The sequence below is a fragment of the Propithecus coquereli genome, unplaced genomic scaffold (assembly GCF_000956105.1).
Source record: "Propithecus coquereli isolate 6110/MARCELLA unplaced genomic scaffold, Pcoq_1.0 Scaffold39, whole genome shotgun sequence".
Classification (NCBI taxonomy): domain Eukaryota; kingdom Metazoa; phylum Chordata; class Mammalia; order Primates; family Indriidae; genus Propithecus; species Propithecus coquereli.
In genome coordinates this window covers 3,056,229-3,070,146 of record NW_012149618.1, presented here as the reverse complement: position 1 = coordinate 3,070,146, position 13,918 = coordinate 3,056,229, and the positions used below count along the sequence as shown (strand labels likewise).

At 44.4% G+C, this 13,918-nt stretch overlaps 2 protein-coding genes across 2 annotated transcripts in view; both read right to left on the bottom strand.

Annotated features, from left to right (window-relative positions):
• Positions 1–9,793, bottom strand: part of TRIM54 (tripartite motif containing 54) — a 17,527-nt gene extending 7,734 nt beyond the window's left edge. Inside the window, exon 1 of the mRNA XM_012652440.1 lies at positions 9,295–9,793. Within this exon, the coding sequence (XP_012507894.1) occupies positions 9,295–9,462 (168 nt within the window). The 5' untranslated portion in view covers positions 9,463–9,793. The remainder of the gene's footprint in view (positions 1–9,294) is intronic.
• A 1,874-nt stretch (positions 9,794–11,667) lies between these two features.
• On the bottom strand, positions 11,668–13,429 carry DNAJC5G (DnaJ (Hsp40) homolog, subfamily C, member 5 gamma). The gene is made up of 4 exons (XM_012652410.1): positions 13,317–13,429; positions 12,794–13,007; positions 12,476–12,620; positions 11,668–11,735 (listed from the first exon to the last, which is right to left on the bottom strand). The coding sequence occupies exons 1-4, from the start codon at positions 13,427–13,429 to the stop codon at positions 11,668–11,670; spliced, it is 540 nt and encodes a 179-aa protein (XP_012507864.1).
• Positions 13,430–13,918: the final 489 nt, after the last annotated feature.

Sequence of the window (13,918 nt, the reverse complement as noted above, 5' to 3'; positions counted from 1 at the left end):
GCTAGTTTTTTCTATATATTTTTAGCTGTCCAATTAATTTCTTTCTATTTTTGGTAGAGACAGGGTCTCACTCTTGCTCAGGCTAGTCTTGAACTCCTGAGCTCAAATGATCCACCCACCTCGGCCTCCCAGAGTGCTAGGATTACAGGCATGAGCCATCTGTCTTTTATTTGTATTAAATCCTCATATCAACCCTCTGAAACAGGCACCACTATTAGCCCCATTTCAAAGATGAGGAAGCTGTGGCCCAGAGAAGTTATTATAAATAAATTGCACACGGTCATCAGCTAATGGGTGGCAGAGCCAATACTTGAACTCGGGCACTCTAACTGCAGAGCCTGTCCTGACACTCATTACACTACATTGTCAGAATCAGTAAAATTTAGGCCAATTGAAGGACGATGCCCAGAGCTAACATTCATCTCTGAGTCTCAGGCAGAGACAGATTTTTTTTTTTTTAAAGTAAAAGGGTCATGAAGGACCAAACATCAACCCTTCACAGAGGAAAGAAACTACAGGCTGAAAGTCAACTACGCAACTGTGGACTGAAGTTATTTAAGCAAAGATAAATAAAAAATGACCCATCAAATCAAAACCCTGTGTGCCATAGAGCACTTTAGGGGCCCTGCGTTCAACCACAACGAACTGCTTGTCTGTGAAAAGGAGAGTAAAGAGCTCCAATCTCAGGGGAGACCCCCTCCCACAGATCCTCTGTGGTAGATAATTCACTGGATTCGGTGTGAAAAATATTCTGAGGAACATAACCAAATTGAGACACTCAACTTCTTATTAATTCAGGTCGTGCCCCTCTATTCACCAAAGAAGCCGAAGGACTAAACAGAGATTACAAACCAATGACAACATCCAGCCAGCCAGCTTGTATTTCAGAGAACAGTGAAACGAAGCCAAGGTAAACACAACGGGTTGAGTCAAGAATTCACCTTGAGCCCCAGATAAAACCGCCTCTATGAAAGAGGAGTGAGAAGCAGATGGGATCCAACAGGAGATGCAACCCAAGATAAAACAAGAAGAAAAGGAGAAAGAAAGCATGACAAGCAGGGGACAGATGAAAAATACCCTTTGGAAGAAGAAATGCTCCAAGAATCAATACAATTTCAATCAAACATTTTTTTTAAAAATAAAGAAAACATAGTCTCTTTGATTAAAGAAGAGATATAAGTGTGATCAAAGCTGGAGAAGAAAAGAACTGGCAGAATAAAGGAAAGAAATCAAGTAAAATATATCATCAACATAGAAAGAAAATCCACATTTAACACAGTAGAATGGATGATGCTGATAAAAGTCACATAGATTGTAGTAGAGATTAACGGAGAGGAAAGTAATCAGGACTACAGCCTACAAATGGATCAACCTTTGTGCTAAACGAAATAAGCCAGATGCAAAAGGACAAATATTACATAATTCCTCTTATATGAGATACCTGAAATTAGTCAAATTCACAGAGACAGAAAGTAAAATGCTGCTTGCCAGGGGCAAGAGGGAGGGGGATAACGAGAAATTACAATCTAATGGGTATGGACTTTCGCTTCGGGATGATGAAAACGTTCTGAAGATGGATGGTGGTAATGTTTGCACAATGACATCAATGTTCTTAATGCCACTGAACTGTACATTTAAAAATAGGTATGATGGGAAATTTCATGTTAGGTGCATTTACCACAACTTTTAAAAAAGGAAAAAAGTAGTTAGGACTTGTTGAGCCATCTCAGCCAAAGGTCTTACTTCAAACTCCCCACAGTCAGGCCTGACTTCAGGTCTGGCCTGAGGTGGGCTGGGGAGGCACACCTCTCCTCCACTGCCCCACCTGCCAAAGAAATTTCTTTAGCAGCTCATCCCATTGGTTAATCACTGCCTGGCTTCTGGAGCCCTGAGGGCTAAGAGGTGTCAGTACTCAGGCAGTCCAACCCTAAGTCCTTTAACAGTCCCTTTCTTGGGAGAGAGGAAGTAGGAACCTGAGAGCACCTGGGGCAGGGGTTGGGGAGGGGCTGTGCCTCTACCGTCCTCACCATCTGGCTCAGGCACCACCACCACCGTCTGGGATTTTTCATGTGGCCTTTCATCCTCTGGTCCCAGAGACCCCTCCCACTTCCGAAGCCCTCCTGCCACATCCTACCTCTGGCCTGGCTGGCTTTCCTGGTAACCTCCAGAGCAGCCCTTCCTTTCTGAGGTTGTTGCAACGTTTGCCCCCACCTACCTCCCAAGCCCACCTCCATTGCTAGTCTCTGGCCAATATGTATACACCTGTGCCCTTTGGTACTAGGACAAAATTCGACTAGTAATAAAACAGTAAAGTTTATCTTTTGGACTTTCCAGGGCCCTCTGTGTTTCCCAAAATATAGTATACATACCATGACAAGCATAAAGATTTTAGGCAGTATGAAGATGAATATTCAAGATTTCCATGTGTTAATTCTAATGCACATTAGAAAAAGGACAGCCCATAAAACTGGTGATTTTTCATGGGTTCTATTGTTTAGAATGAGGATAAATATATAAGCTTCAAAAGGAAGTCTTTTAAAATAGAACTATTAAATTATAGTACAGGTGGTATACAGCTATGGCAAAAATCAGGAAGGTGATATGAGAATGAAATTTGGGAAATTTGTGCTAACCATTTCCTGACTTGCTCCTGTTATCAAACAAGTCTTATCCGACTTGCGTTCCAAAGCTTTTGCAATGTTGGGTGGCTTGAGAAAGTCATCTGTACTGGCTCTGTGGATAAAATTGTTACCTCTTATAGGTAACATCTATTTTAACGGAGGGCATTTAATGCAGCACAATATAGGGGGAGTGGCACAAAACCACAGTTTTAGTAGCATCTGTGACTTTGTCACCAACAGAAATCATAGCTGTTTTCACATCACATTACAGTTGCTGCTGAAATTTCAAAAAATAATGTACGATTATCATTGCTTCTAAATTACAGCAGTGATCAGGCCCACTGCTAGACCTCATTCTTTATTTATTGTGTTAATCAAGAAGCACATGTATTACTCTATAAAATGTGCTTTAAATATTTTGGTAATCTCATTCCAGTGTTTCCCAAGCTTGTTTTCATTTTTGCCCCCTCCAGGAGCCTTTTTAGACATTTTCCCCCTAATAGCTCCCCTTCCCCCCATTAAATGTTAATACCATAGATACACTGTATATCTGCTTATGTACTGTATGCATATCTATGCTTTATACATAGAAGAGTAAGATTCTTTTGCCCCTTTCAAGAATCAATATTTTTCCCTTAGGGGTGATAGCATCCTCATTAAGAATGAATGCTGTATCTTAATACAAACCGTTTCCTTTATAATCGTATGTATTATATTTTATGCATTTAAAAATATTGTTCTGGGTTTGGTGCAGTGGCTCACACCTGTAATCCCAGCACTTTGGGAGGCCAAAGAGGGAGGATTGCTTGAGGCCAGAAGTTCAAGACCAGCCTGGGCAACATAGTGAGACCCCATCTCTAAAAAAAAAATTTTTTTTTTTTTTTTTGAGACAGAGTCTCACTCTTTTGCCCAAGCTAGAGTGAGTGCCATGGCGTCAGCCTAGCTCACAGCAACCTCAAACTCCTGGGCTCAAGCGATCTTACTGCCTCAGCCTCCCAAGTAGCTGGGATTACAGGCATGCGCCACCATGCTCGGCTAATTTTTTTCTATATATTTTTAGTTGGCCGATTAATTTCTTTCTATTTTTAGTAGAGACGGGGTCTTGCTCTTGCTCAGGCTGGTCTCGAACTCCTGAGCTCAAACAATCCGCCTGCCTCGGCCTCCCAGAGTGCTAGGATTACAGGCGTGAGCCACCGCGCCCGGCCCCTACAAAAAATTTTTTAAAAATTAGCCTGGTATGGTGGCATGTGCCTGTAGTCCCAGCTACTTGGAAGGTTGTGGCAAGAGGATTACTTGAGCCCAGAAGTTGGAGGTTACAGTGAGCTATGACCACACCACTGCACTCCTGCCTGGGTGACAGAACAAGACCCTATCTCTAAAAAAAATAAATAAAATAAAAAATTTAAAAATTAAAAATAAAAATATTGTTCTTAGAAGAGATCCATAGGTTTCACAGACTGACAAATAGGTCCATGGCAAAAAAAAAAAAAAAAAAGAAAAAAATTACTCTCTGCCCTGACTTCAAGTCCCTAAATGTTCTCATCACAAGTAGGAATTTTATACTCTAAGAGGTAGATGGCAACCTCCTTAACACGTCTTCTTAGCTGTAGGTCTCTACATAGGGCTAAAGATCTCTCGGCCGACTAATATCCAGTTAGCAAAATCTTATTTTCTGCTTCTGTTTATCTTTCTATTTCAAGAATAAGAAATAATTGATTGGTGCTATTATACACATAAATGTCTTGTAGGGAGCCAGCCCCAAGAAGTAAAATTTCATGTGCCGATGATGTGATGTGTAGAGGAAATCCCCTCACTCTAGGAAACGGAACACTTAGATTCATGTCCCTACTCTGTCCCTTTGTTTGTGTGACTATACCCTGTTTCCTGTGTTCGCCCCTGTAAAATGGAGATAACATCCATTCTATCTAGCTCGAATGGAATCGTGTTTGTGAAGGTACTCTGTAAATTATAAGGCGCTGCACAAACACAAAGGATCGTTACTAATCCTAATCTAGACCTTAAAAATAAATTACCACACAGAACTACAGTGCATGAAATAACTGTTCTTTCTTCACTGGGAAGGATAGGATGGAATGGAACAAATAGATGGAATTTAATTCTAGACTACATTCAAGGCTTTTGTGTGGCATACATGCTATGAGCTGTCTATCTTTTAGGCTGTGTGCCGCCCTCCATTTCCTTTGTAATGTTCCATAGCATCTAATAGAAATGTTCCATCCATAAAGATGCCCTGTAAATGCAGCTACTCTTGCAAACCCATACTTATCTCAGAATGTTTTCCCTCTTTCCTGGCTACCCAGGGAGATGCTAATTTGGGACCCAGTCCCAGGATGCAAAGGGGCTTCTTGGAGGCCCCAACCTGACAGTCTGTCTGGTCAATGAGGAGTGACGGATCAGGCAGGTTCTAGGAGCCAGACCTTTGAAACACACTGGAGTGACCACAGAAAAACGGTGGGCAGAAGGCCAGGCATTTGGAGAAAAGTTGAAGAGTCACAGAAGAACCCAGGTTTCAGTAAAAGCTGAGCTGTGGGCATACAAGGGATTTTGAGTGGATGGTCAGCTATGGCAGACAGAACCGAGGGAAGAGGCTAACACATGGGGCTGATAAACTAGTCCCTACTGCTTGAAAGGAAGATTGATAAGCAGAAGAGTGGGTCAAGTTAGGAAACTGGTAACAGAATGGAAAACCCTTAAAAAATGGAAATCCATAAAAATATTTCTTGAATTTGTGAAACCAGATTGTTAGAATTACAAGGGATGCTAAAGACTGGTTTAAAACACTCTCTCCATCTATAGATGTGGAAACAGGCTCAGAGAGGTGAGACAGCCTGATTTATATCACATGGCAAATTACTGAAGAGATTGGTGTAAGAACCCAGGAGTGCTCAGTTTCAGTCTAGGTTTTTGTTCTGACTAAACCAAGATTCTTTCCTACAGAAGTAAGATCCCTAACCCTGCTACAAGTTTAATGCAATTCACAAAATTTCGGTGAACCAATTTCTCAAAAAGGGGACCTGCCCACAGCTGGGCTGGAGAAGTCCTGGCGCCCTTGGCAGCAGGTGGAAGTGGTCAAGGAGGGAGGCAGGGTGGGTGTCCCACTGGCAGGCCTGTACCTGATGATGCTTGATCCCAACGTTAACCGGTATAGAAATGGAATTCAGGTGGAGTGAAACGGGTCATCTCTTTCCCAGACCACCCCTTTGTTAGTGAAGGAGGCCCCTTTCCTGATATCCGCCCCCCTCCCACCCCCAGTCAGTTCCTTTCTAGACAGACATCCTCCAGAAAAGCTGTTCCTGAACGACCTTCTTACAAGGCCTTCTGGTCATCTGTTAAATTACAACAGGTTGCAGCTCATAAACAAGTGCCCACTGTGAAGTGGAGGCAGGTTTAAAAATAAACGGAAGGCTTGCATTCAAGTAGTTTAAGAGTGAACAGAATTTACAAATACAGAAACACATGGGAAGATGTTTGTGTCAAAGTCCCACACCAACAGCTTTCCTCTAGTCGAAATTCTTGGTAGCTGAGTGGGAGCAAGTGTGGGGAAAAAGAGAGAGAGAAATTAGACGGGGTTAATGTGATGTCTTGGTGTTTCGTTCTGTTTCAGCTCAGAGAGAAAGAGGTGTTACAGCTCTAAAGAGAAGTAGTTAAATTATGATGGCCACTATGTAAAAATAAGTTCAGGGACAAAGGCTTGAAAATGATACACAAAAAGGAAAATAATTGTGTTGGGGACGTAGGATTATGGATGAGTTTCTCCCAAGCCCATAATACTGTTCAACATTTCCAATTAAATGTTCTAACTTTTCAAATTTTGCTTCCTGGTTGTCTATAAAATCACAATTCCCAAAACTCTTGTTTTTTGTCCATCACAGCACTTTTTAAGACAGAGAAACACTGGAAACCATGTATCTAAATGTTTTAGGGGACAGATTGGATAGGCTGTGGTCCAGTCATAACAATGAAACACTATACAGCTATTTAAAAAGGAAGACAGGCAGGGCACAGTGGTTCATGCCTGTAATCCTAGCACTTTGGGAGGCCGAGGTAGGAGGATCGCTTGAGGCCAGGAGTTTGAGACCAGACTCAGCAACTTAGTGAGAACCCTACAAAAAATATAAAAATTAGCCAGGCATGGTGGTACACACCTGTAGTCCCTGCCACTTGAGAGACTGAGGCAGGAGGATCACTTGAGCCCAGGAGTTTGAGGTTGCAGTGAGCTATGATGATGTCACTGCATTCTAGCCTAGGCAACACAGCAAGACCCAGTCTTGAAAAAAATTAAAATAAATAAAATAAAAAGGAAGACACAGATCTGAATGTGTGGATATAAAACAAGCACTGAGACAGTAAGTCAACAAAGGCAGGTATAATAGGACAGTAAGTCTAGTTTAAGCACATATATCCATGCAAACATGTACCTATTCACGGAAATTTTCTGGAAGTATTGCCAAAAAAGTTGGTAATGGTTACTTCTATCTTGTGAAGGAAACTGAGAGTCTGAGGTGAATTTCATGATATAAACTCCCATACTGTTTGAAAACAATATGTATATAATTAAAGATTCTAAATAGGATATACTGGTGTTACTTTTATAGTGTTAAACTTTCTAGTCAAGGTTCTAAGGGTATTCTTCCTAAGGGGTTTGAAGACAGAGGGACCAAAAGTCCTATTCTTGTCCCCATACTTAGAAAACAGACAATCTGATTATGCCTAGAGTTGTCAAAATGTGGAGGCAATGTGTGAAAAAACTAAATATGCTCATCTTTCAGAGGGAGATCTACTGAGATATATTGAGATGTATATCTCTACATGCAGCTGAAGAACTGGGCCAGCCTCCCACCAGGCCTCCCAAATTAAGCAACAAGGAATGAGCTGTTCACTCTTCTCTCTTTGGAGGGCCTAGGGGTGCTCTGCACTTCAAAAGATACCCATCACTCCAGATCCACAGAACCATCCCAAAGCCCTGGGAATCATGCATCTCCCAAATATTCTGCACAGGGTTTGCCCCAAACCATTCCCAGGTCTCTCTGGGCCCAGGTCAGTATCCTATAACTTTCTGGAACCAAAACAGTGTGACTGGATACAGAGGGCTGACTTGAAAAAGGAGGCAACTTAAACGTCTTCTGGACTCCATGTATGGGGCCTATTCCTGGGTCCCTCTGTCAGATGATACCACGTAGCTTGCGCTTTGACGTTCTGACCACTTTTCTACAGGATACATTACTTTAGCTTTCAACATTTCTCTTTGCTTTCACATATTTCAGGTCCTAATGAGAGGATGTTTCACTATGAATTCATAAGAAAAGATGGCAAAAATCTTTCTGCCATTCCCTCCTGGGTGTCTCAGCATGAAGGATCTTTAGAGAGTTACTTGGACCAAGGGAAAAACCAAGACAGTGGACAAGGCATCGCCTCTCATACAGGCCTTGATGCCCAGGATCAGCAGGCACAGCATTCAGGGTGCTGGACACATGGTGAGGATGGGAGACAGCAGATACACATGGGGTGGCTCACAGGGCACCGCATGGGATGGCCCAACTTAGCCAGCCCATTCTTTTCCCTAAACATGCTGCCCCAAAGAACTTAAAAGGGGGGAAGTATTTTCTTGGTTAAGTTAAAAATCACTTGTGTTCAACACATTTCCTCCTAATTTCTGACACAGATGAGGAATGCTAGTTCATGATGTCCCTTATCACTGACATGCATACTAAGCCAACTGGCTCTGGTCTGTTCAGGGTTTTCACTTCCTGTTGCACATGAAGGCCTCTTAATGTGTGTGTGCCTTTGCCCCTCATTCTCCCTGACCTCTGTGCCATCTGACAGCCTACTAGAACCTCCACCAGGGGCACAGGGCAAGAAAAAAAAAAACATTTATAAATGATTCTGGTGTATACTGCTTTTATTTTTGAAACCAGTGGCTAAACTGTAATCTGTGAATTTGATTAGCTATGCTCTGCCCCATGACCACAAATAAACCAAAACTGGCTGCACTTCTGGGAAGCAAAATTTCTTCTCTGCCTTTTCCCTGCTTGTCAAATGACCTCAATACCTTTTAACCAATAGGCCTCTTTACTGAACAGCCTGGCGAGGACACAGGTATGAACTGAAGTTGGGAAGAATTCCCAGTCTCCTGCCTACTATGTCTAACTCCGTCCCCTAAAGTGGATGCATTGAGCTTTGCCTCAAGTATAAATAGTTCCACTGTCATTATGGGGCTTTCACACAGGCTCACAGGGTTTTTGTTTTTTTTAAATGTTTCATTATCTCATTGATCTTTTCTCCAGATTTTCCACAATGTTCTCAAAGTCTAAAACTCTGAACTGGAATGCAGAGTCTAGCACAGGCTCTTACGAAGCCGGGTATAGGATCCTCTCCCTCCCAGTTTCTACTGGGTCTCTTTCCTTGGTAGGTCCCAGCATTCCAGCTGCTGTCCGTGCACAGGCTGTACCTGCCAGCCAGCAGAGCAGCTGCTGACTCATGCTTGCTTTGGGATCTGCTAGGACCCCAGTTCTTCTGCTCTTCAGCCACAACAGCCACCACCCACCTCACAGAGCCCTCCGCCCATCACCTTCTGGGTTCTCGGCTCTGACCTGATCAGACTCCCACAAGTCTATGTTGCTTTACCTGGCCCTGCCCCGTCCCCGGAACCCACCTGGAAGACGTCGTTGGCACACTTGCGGCACAGGTTGTGTTGGCAGGGCAGGATCACCACCGGTTTGGAGAACATCTCCAGGCAGATGGGGCAGATGAGCTGCTTCTCCAGGTTGTCCATGCTGTGTGCATCCCCTAGCAGCGGCTTGAAACCCACTGCGAAGTTCATCCCCTCAGTGATCGTACCTACCCTGGACTGGGCCCTGCTCCTGGCCTGCTCTCACTGCCTCTGGACCCTTCCTCGTTTACTTTAGACGATCTGTGGATTGTTATGTTCCCTCTGTTGCTCACTCTTGAAATAACTTTGCTATCTCTCCTGTCCTTTCCTCTGACAACTGGTCCTCAGATAGCTGTCTCTAGACACTTCTCTGTCTCTCTGTATTCTTTGCTCTGTACCCTGGCCAGGCACCTGTGACTTTATCTATCCCTCCCTTCCTGTAAAATTCTCCTTTTGTTTTCCAAATGACTCTCTCTTGTTCACTCTGTGGGCAGCACTGTTTGTCCCTTACTCCCCAGAGAGGAGATTAATTTTACTGTGGGGGTGGGGAGACAAGGGTCATCTGTGTGACATTCCAACTCCCGATTTAGCTCATGTAAGGCGAGCCACAGCTGTCACCGAGTGAGTGACCCTGACTCACTCAGGAATGGGTGACTCCCTTGAGCAGGAGCAGGGGTGAGCGCCACTGCTCAGAGTGAAAGGGGGACCAGCAAAGGTGCTGGTCTCTCACTGGCCCTCACCTGGAAGGTGAGCCTGATCCCTGCTCTGGCTGGGCCCTTCTTCCAGGACAGTGACACAGGATCTAAGATGGCCTGCGTGAGAGCCACCATACATGGTTTAGGGTGGGTGGAAACATCTTGCTAGACCTACAGTCACTGACAGTTTCCTCCTCCACAGGCTTAGCTAGTGGCCCTGGCCCTCCTCTTTAAGACCGTGTGATTCAGAACAGCCGTACCAGAGACTAGGGAGAGAGCCTCTTGTCCAACACTTCTGGCTCACTTTTGTTCTTGCTCAGCCTTCTCTTATATCACCCTAGAAAAAGCAGCTCGAGAGGCTAGAAGTGGCTGTTGTGCCAGGGCATGGAAGTACCTAGGAGCATGCCCCTGAGTAAGTGTGGGATTCTAGTCCATGAACACATCACTGGAGACACTCCAAGGATTTCAAATTTGTTGGGAAACTGAGAGAAGCTGAGCTAGGTGGAAAGGATCTGAGTGCCAGGGACCTATTTTGGGCACCCAGGGAATCAATCTCCAGGGAGCTTTAGAGCACTGACAAAGTCATAATCACAAGGCTCTGGGGCTCCCAAGTCCAGTTGTCCTGGACTCCGACTAACCAAACCAGGCCTGTCCCAATTGTGAGCACTGGTCTTCTTTTTCTCCTATAAGCCTTTTTTCTATCTAAGGTACAATTTGTCTTTTTCGGGCCCAACGTATACACTGGGATTAGACAAAAGCTCTTTTATTTACTGACATTCTTCGGTCCTTCTCCCAGTCCGCAGAGAGAAGTTCGAGGAGTTATTAGGCTCTGACCCTGGGTGGATGGGAAATAAATGTAGAGAGGATACCAAACAGGCAGAAAGAAGAGGCCAGAATCGGGAAAGAGTCTGCAAGTACAATCTTTTCCCTATCACATTCCATGCCCCTGTTTAAGAACAAGCTATATGGTGATCAGCCTGCATACGATGTGGTAAAAACGATGGGGAGAGGCAGGCGCTGATGTGTGAACTTCAGTCAACCCACAGGACCAAGGCTCATTCATGTTAGACTAATAGCTGAAGTCCAAGGAAAATCCAAAGATGGGACTACTTCTAAGCCTCAAATGCACTCAGACTTTTCCTGAGTCAACTCATGGTGGCATGGAATGAGGATGGCAATGCCAAGGGCCATGGGTACAGAAGGTGAGACTAGCCCCAGAAAGGTACATTGGCTTAGGAACAAGCTGATGCCAGAGGTTGCTGGTACACAGAGTTGCAACAAAGGAGAGTTAACTGGTGTGGCAGCTCCATGGACCCGTAGACAGGATCTGCCCTGTCCAGTTATCAGGATCTTGGCAAAGATATCACAAGGGGCTCAGGGGCTCTGTCAGCTGACATTGGCTCAAATAACAAGGTAGGCACAGGACAAAGAATCCTCAGGAAAACTCTGCCACCACTGGCTGAGACCTCAGAAGGGTAAGGATGGGAGGGCTGCTCTCTGACAGATTAAAACTGGGACCAGGATGAAAAACAAGAGTAGCCAGGTGGCTCCGTGTGGCCAAGGTCAGTGGTACCACCACGGGTAGAGATGATGTCCTTACTGGGACAGATGTCATCAATGCTTCTGAAGTTGGGATTCTTATAAGAAGAGGGGTTAAATCAGGGTCAATGTCAGCACAGGGCTACTTGCTTCTCTCTTCAATGTGTCCAGTGGACTGGGCAGCAGAAGGCACCCTCACTGGGTCAGCACCTAGTGGCAGAAGAAGGTAGCACCTTGTTAACCAGGAAAAATAACCTAGAGTTTAAAGCAAACCCCCTATATGTAAGAATATAAACACTTGTAGTCCATATTATAAAGACATAGACTTTGCATCAATGACTCACGTGAAGTTACTTATATGCTTTTCTTATCTGTTAATTATTGCTGCCTTTCAGCTTACATACCTCATTCTTTTTCATCTCTTAATCATCTTCATCATATTCGTTGTTTCTAAAGTGACTTCTGGCTCCTATGATGGAATTATATATATGATTACATATATAAAGAGTAAGTACTTTTAGTCTACTGATGAGAAATCCATTACTCTGCTGTTACTCATTAGCATCACTAGGTGGCACTGGTGTGAAGTTCAGTCAACCTACAATTTTAAAGTTGAACTATTTGGGGTGAGAATAATCTCAGACACTTCATCTTCCTTTCCAGTAGATGCAAAAAACTGCATCCTCAAACCTGTCTTCAACTACTGCCTTTTCTAGGCATACTCTCCATTCCTTCGCTTAGCAGGAGAGGCCAACACCACATTGAAACTGTCAGTTTGTGGCATAAGGCTCACAGAAACATATCGATGCCCTTCTCTTTCTTCACTCTGCTCCAGCGCCAGACTTGAAACTGCCATATTTAGGGGTTAACCTGCCATTTTCACAGGCCTTTCTCACCCCTAAACATTTCTCTCATTCCTAATCCAGATCTTACCTGTCTATGGCTCTCACCTGGCCTTGGAGGCTCTCTCTGGACGTTCTGTTCGTATTTCCTCCTATTAGCCTGCTCAGGAGGTGGTTTAAGTGTTCCACAGCAAAAACAGCAGCAACAACAGCAACAGCAGCCAGTGAGCAGTACACACAGGATGACAAGTGTCTAAAAGGTGGGAGACAATGGCCTCAGTCTGGCAGTTCTTCATTATGACCATTTGAGCTCCCCTCCTTCAATCCTCCTACCACCCAGAAAATCAGACGACAGAAGCATTTGTCCTAGAAGAGGAGGGTCACCCCTATTTCCTTATTCTTAAGGGACTAGGAAGAAATGTGTACCTTGAACCAACAACTATTCAGAGTAAAATAGTATCTGACGCCTTCTTCGCCATAGTGATCATATAGATATATTCCCAATGAGCCATGCCGGTCATAGATTTTCCGCTTCTTAGGGTCACTCAGTATGGCGTGGGCTGTGTTGATCTCCTTGAATATTTCTGCTGCTTGAGGGTTCCCTGGATTCTTGTCTGGATGACACTTCAAAGCCAGTGACCTACCCAGGCAATACCCAAAAGGTGGGTGGAGAGGGAGATGGCGAATGGCTGGGGAGGGAAGGTTAGGATGAATGACAGGGACAGGTCTCTGGATAGTGCAGAGAAAATGCATGAGGTGTGGTACAAAGGATGGAGACAAGGAGCCAAGGTCTAAATTCTTTCCCATGCCACAGTGAAGAGGTTGATGGCCCCATTTGGCCCCAAAATGAAGGCTTGCTGGGATTTAAAAATGGGTCAGGGAGCAAAGTAGAAAGAAAAAGGTTCAAAAGAGAAAACTCCAGGGTTTAACAAAGGGCTGAGGTCTGAACCTGTACGCCTTTTTGACATCTTCAGGTGACGCACCCTTCTTGAGCTCCAGCACTGCATAGAGGCTCCTGCCACTTTTGGACAGTCGTCGGGCTGCTTCGTCCACATCAGACATGCTCTGAGCCGGAAGAGAAAAAGCATTTGTGAGAACCTCCACAGGTAAGGGCATGGAGGAGTGAGCTTCCTGTAAAAGGAAACTCATTGCCTTCAGGGGCTAGGCAGGTAAAAGATGACTAAAGAACAAGAATAAGACAACAGCAAGTGTGATCGGCAACCATCAGGAGAGTGCAGGTGACAGAAAGTCATTCAAATTCAAATTTTAAAGAGGAAACATCTTTCCCTCACATTTCCCAGCATCCTCCAGCTACACAGACCTCAAGACACCCACATCCTAGAGAGGCATAACCAAAGAGAGGTCAAAGTCATGGGAAGAGTTTGATTTTGTCCAGAGCTCCTATTATCTTAGGTAAACAGCCCCGGGCCTGTCCAAGTTCACTGCTGGGTTTGAAAGACTAGGGCAGCCCCAGCCCCTGAACAGGTGGGTCAGGAAAGATCCACAATTACCAACGTAGAAACCAAACTGCATGCTGCCTAAGAGAAGTTG

Excerpts from the sequence above, each read along its gene's own strand:
- DNAJC5G (XM_012652410.1), bottom strand. The coding sequence starts at position 13,429 with ATGTCTGATGTGGACGAAGCAGCCCGACGACTGTCCAAAAGTGGCAGG. Across the intron at positions 13,008-13,316 it reads GATGTCAAAAAGGCGTACAG|GTCACTGGCTTTGAAGTGTC; the intron begins GTTCAGACCTCA and ends TTGCCTGGGTAG. Across the intron at positions 12,621-12,793 it reads TGAATAGTTGTTGGTTCAAG|ACACTTGTCATCCTGTGTGT; the intron begins GTACACATTTCT and ends CCCACCTTTTAG.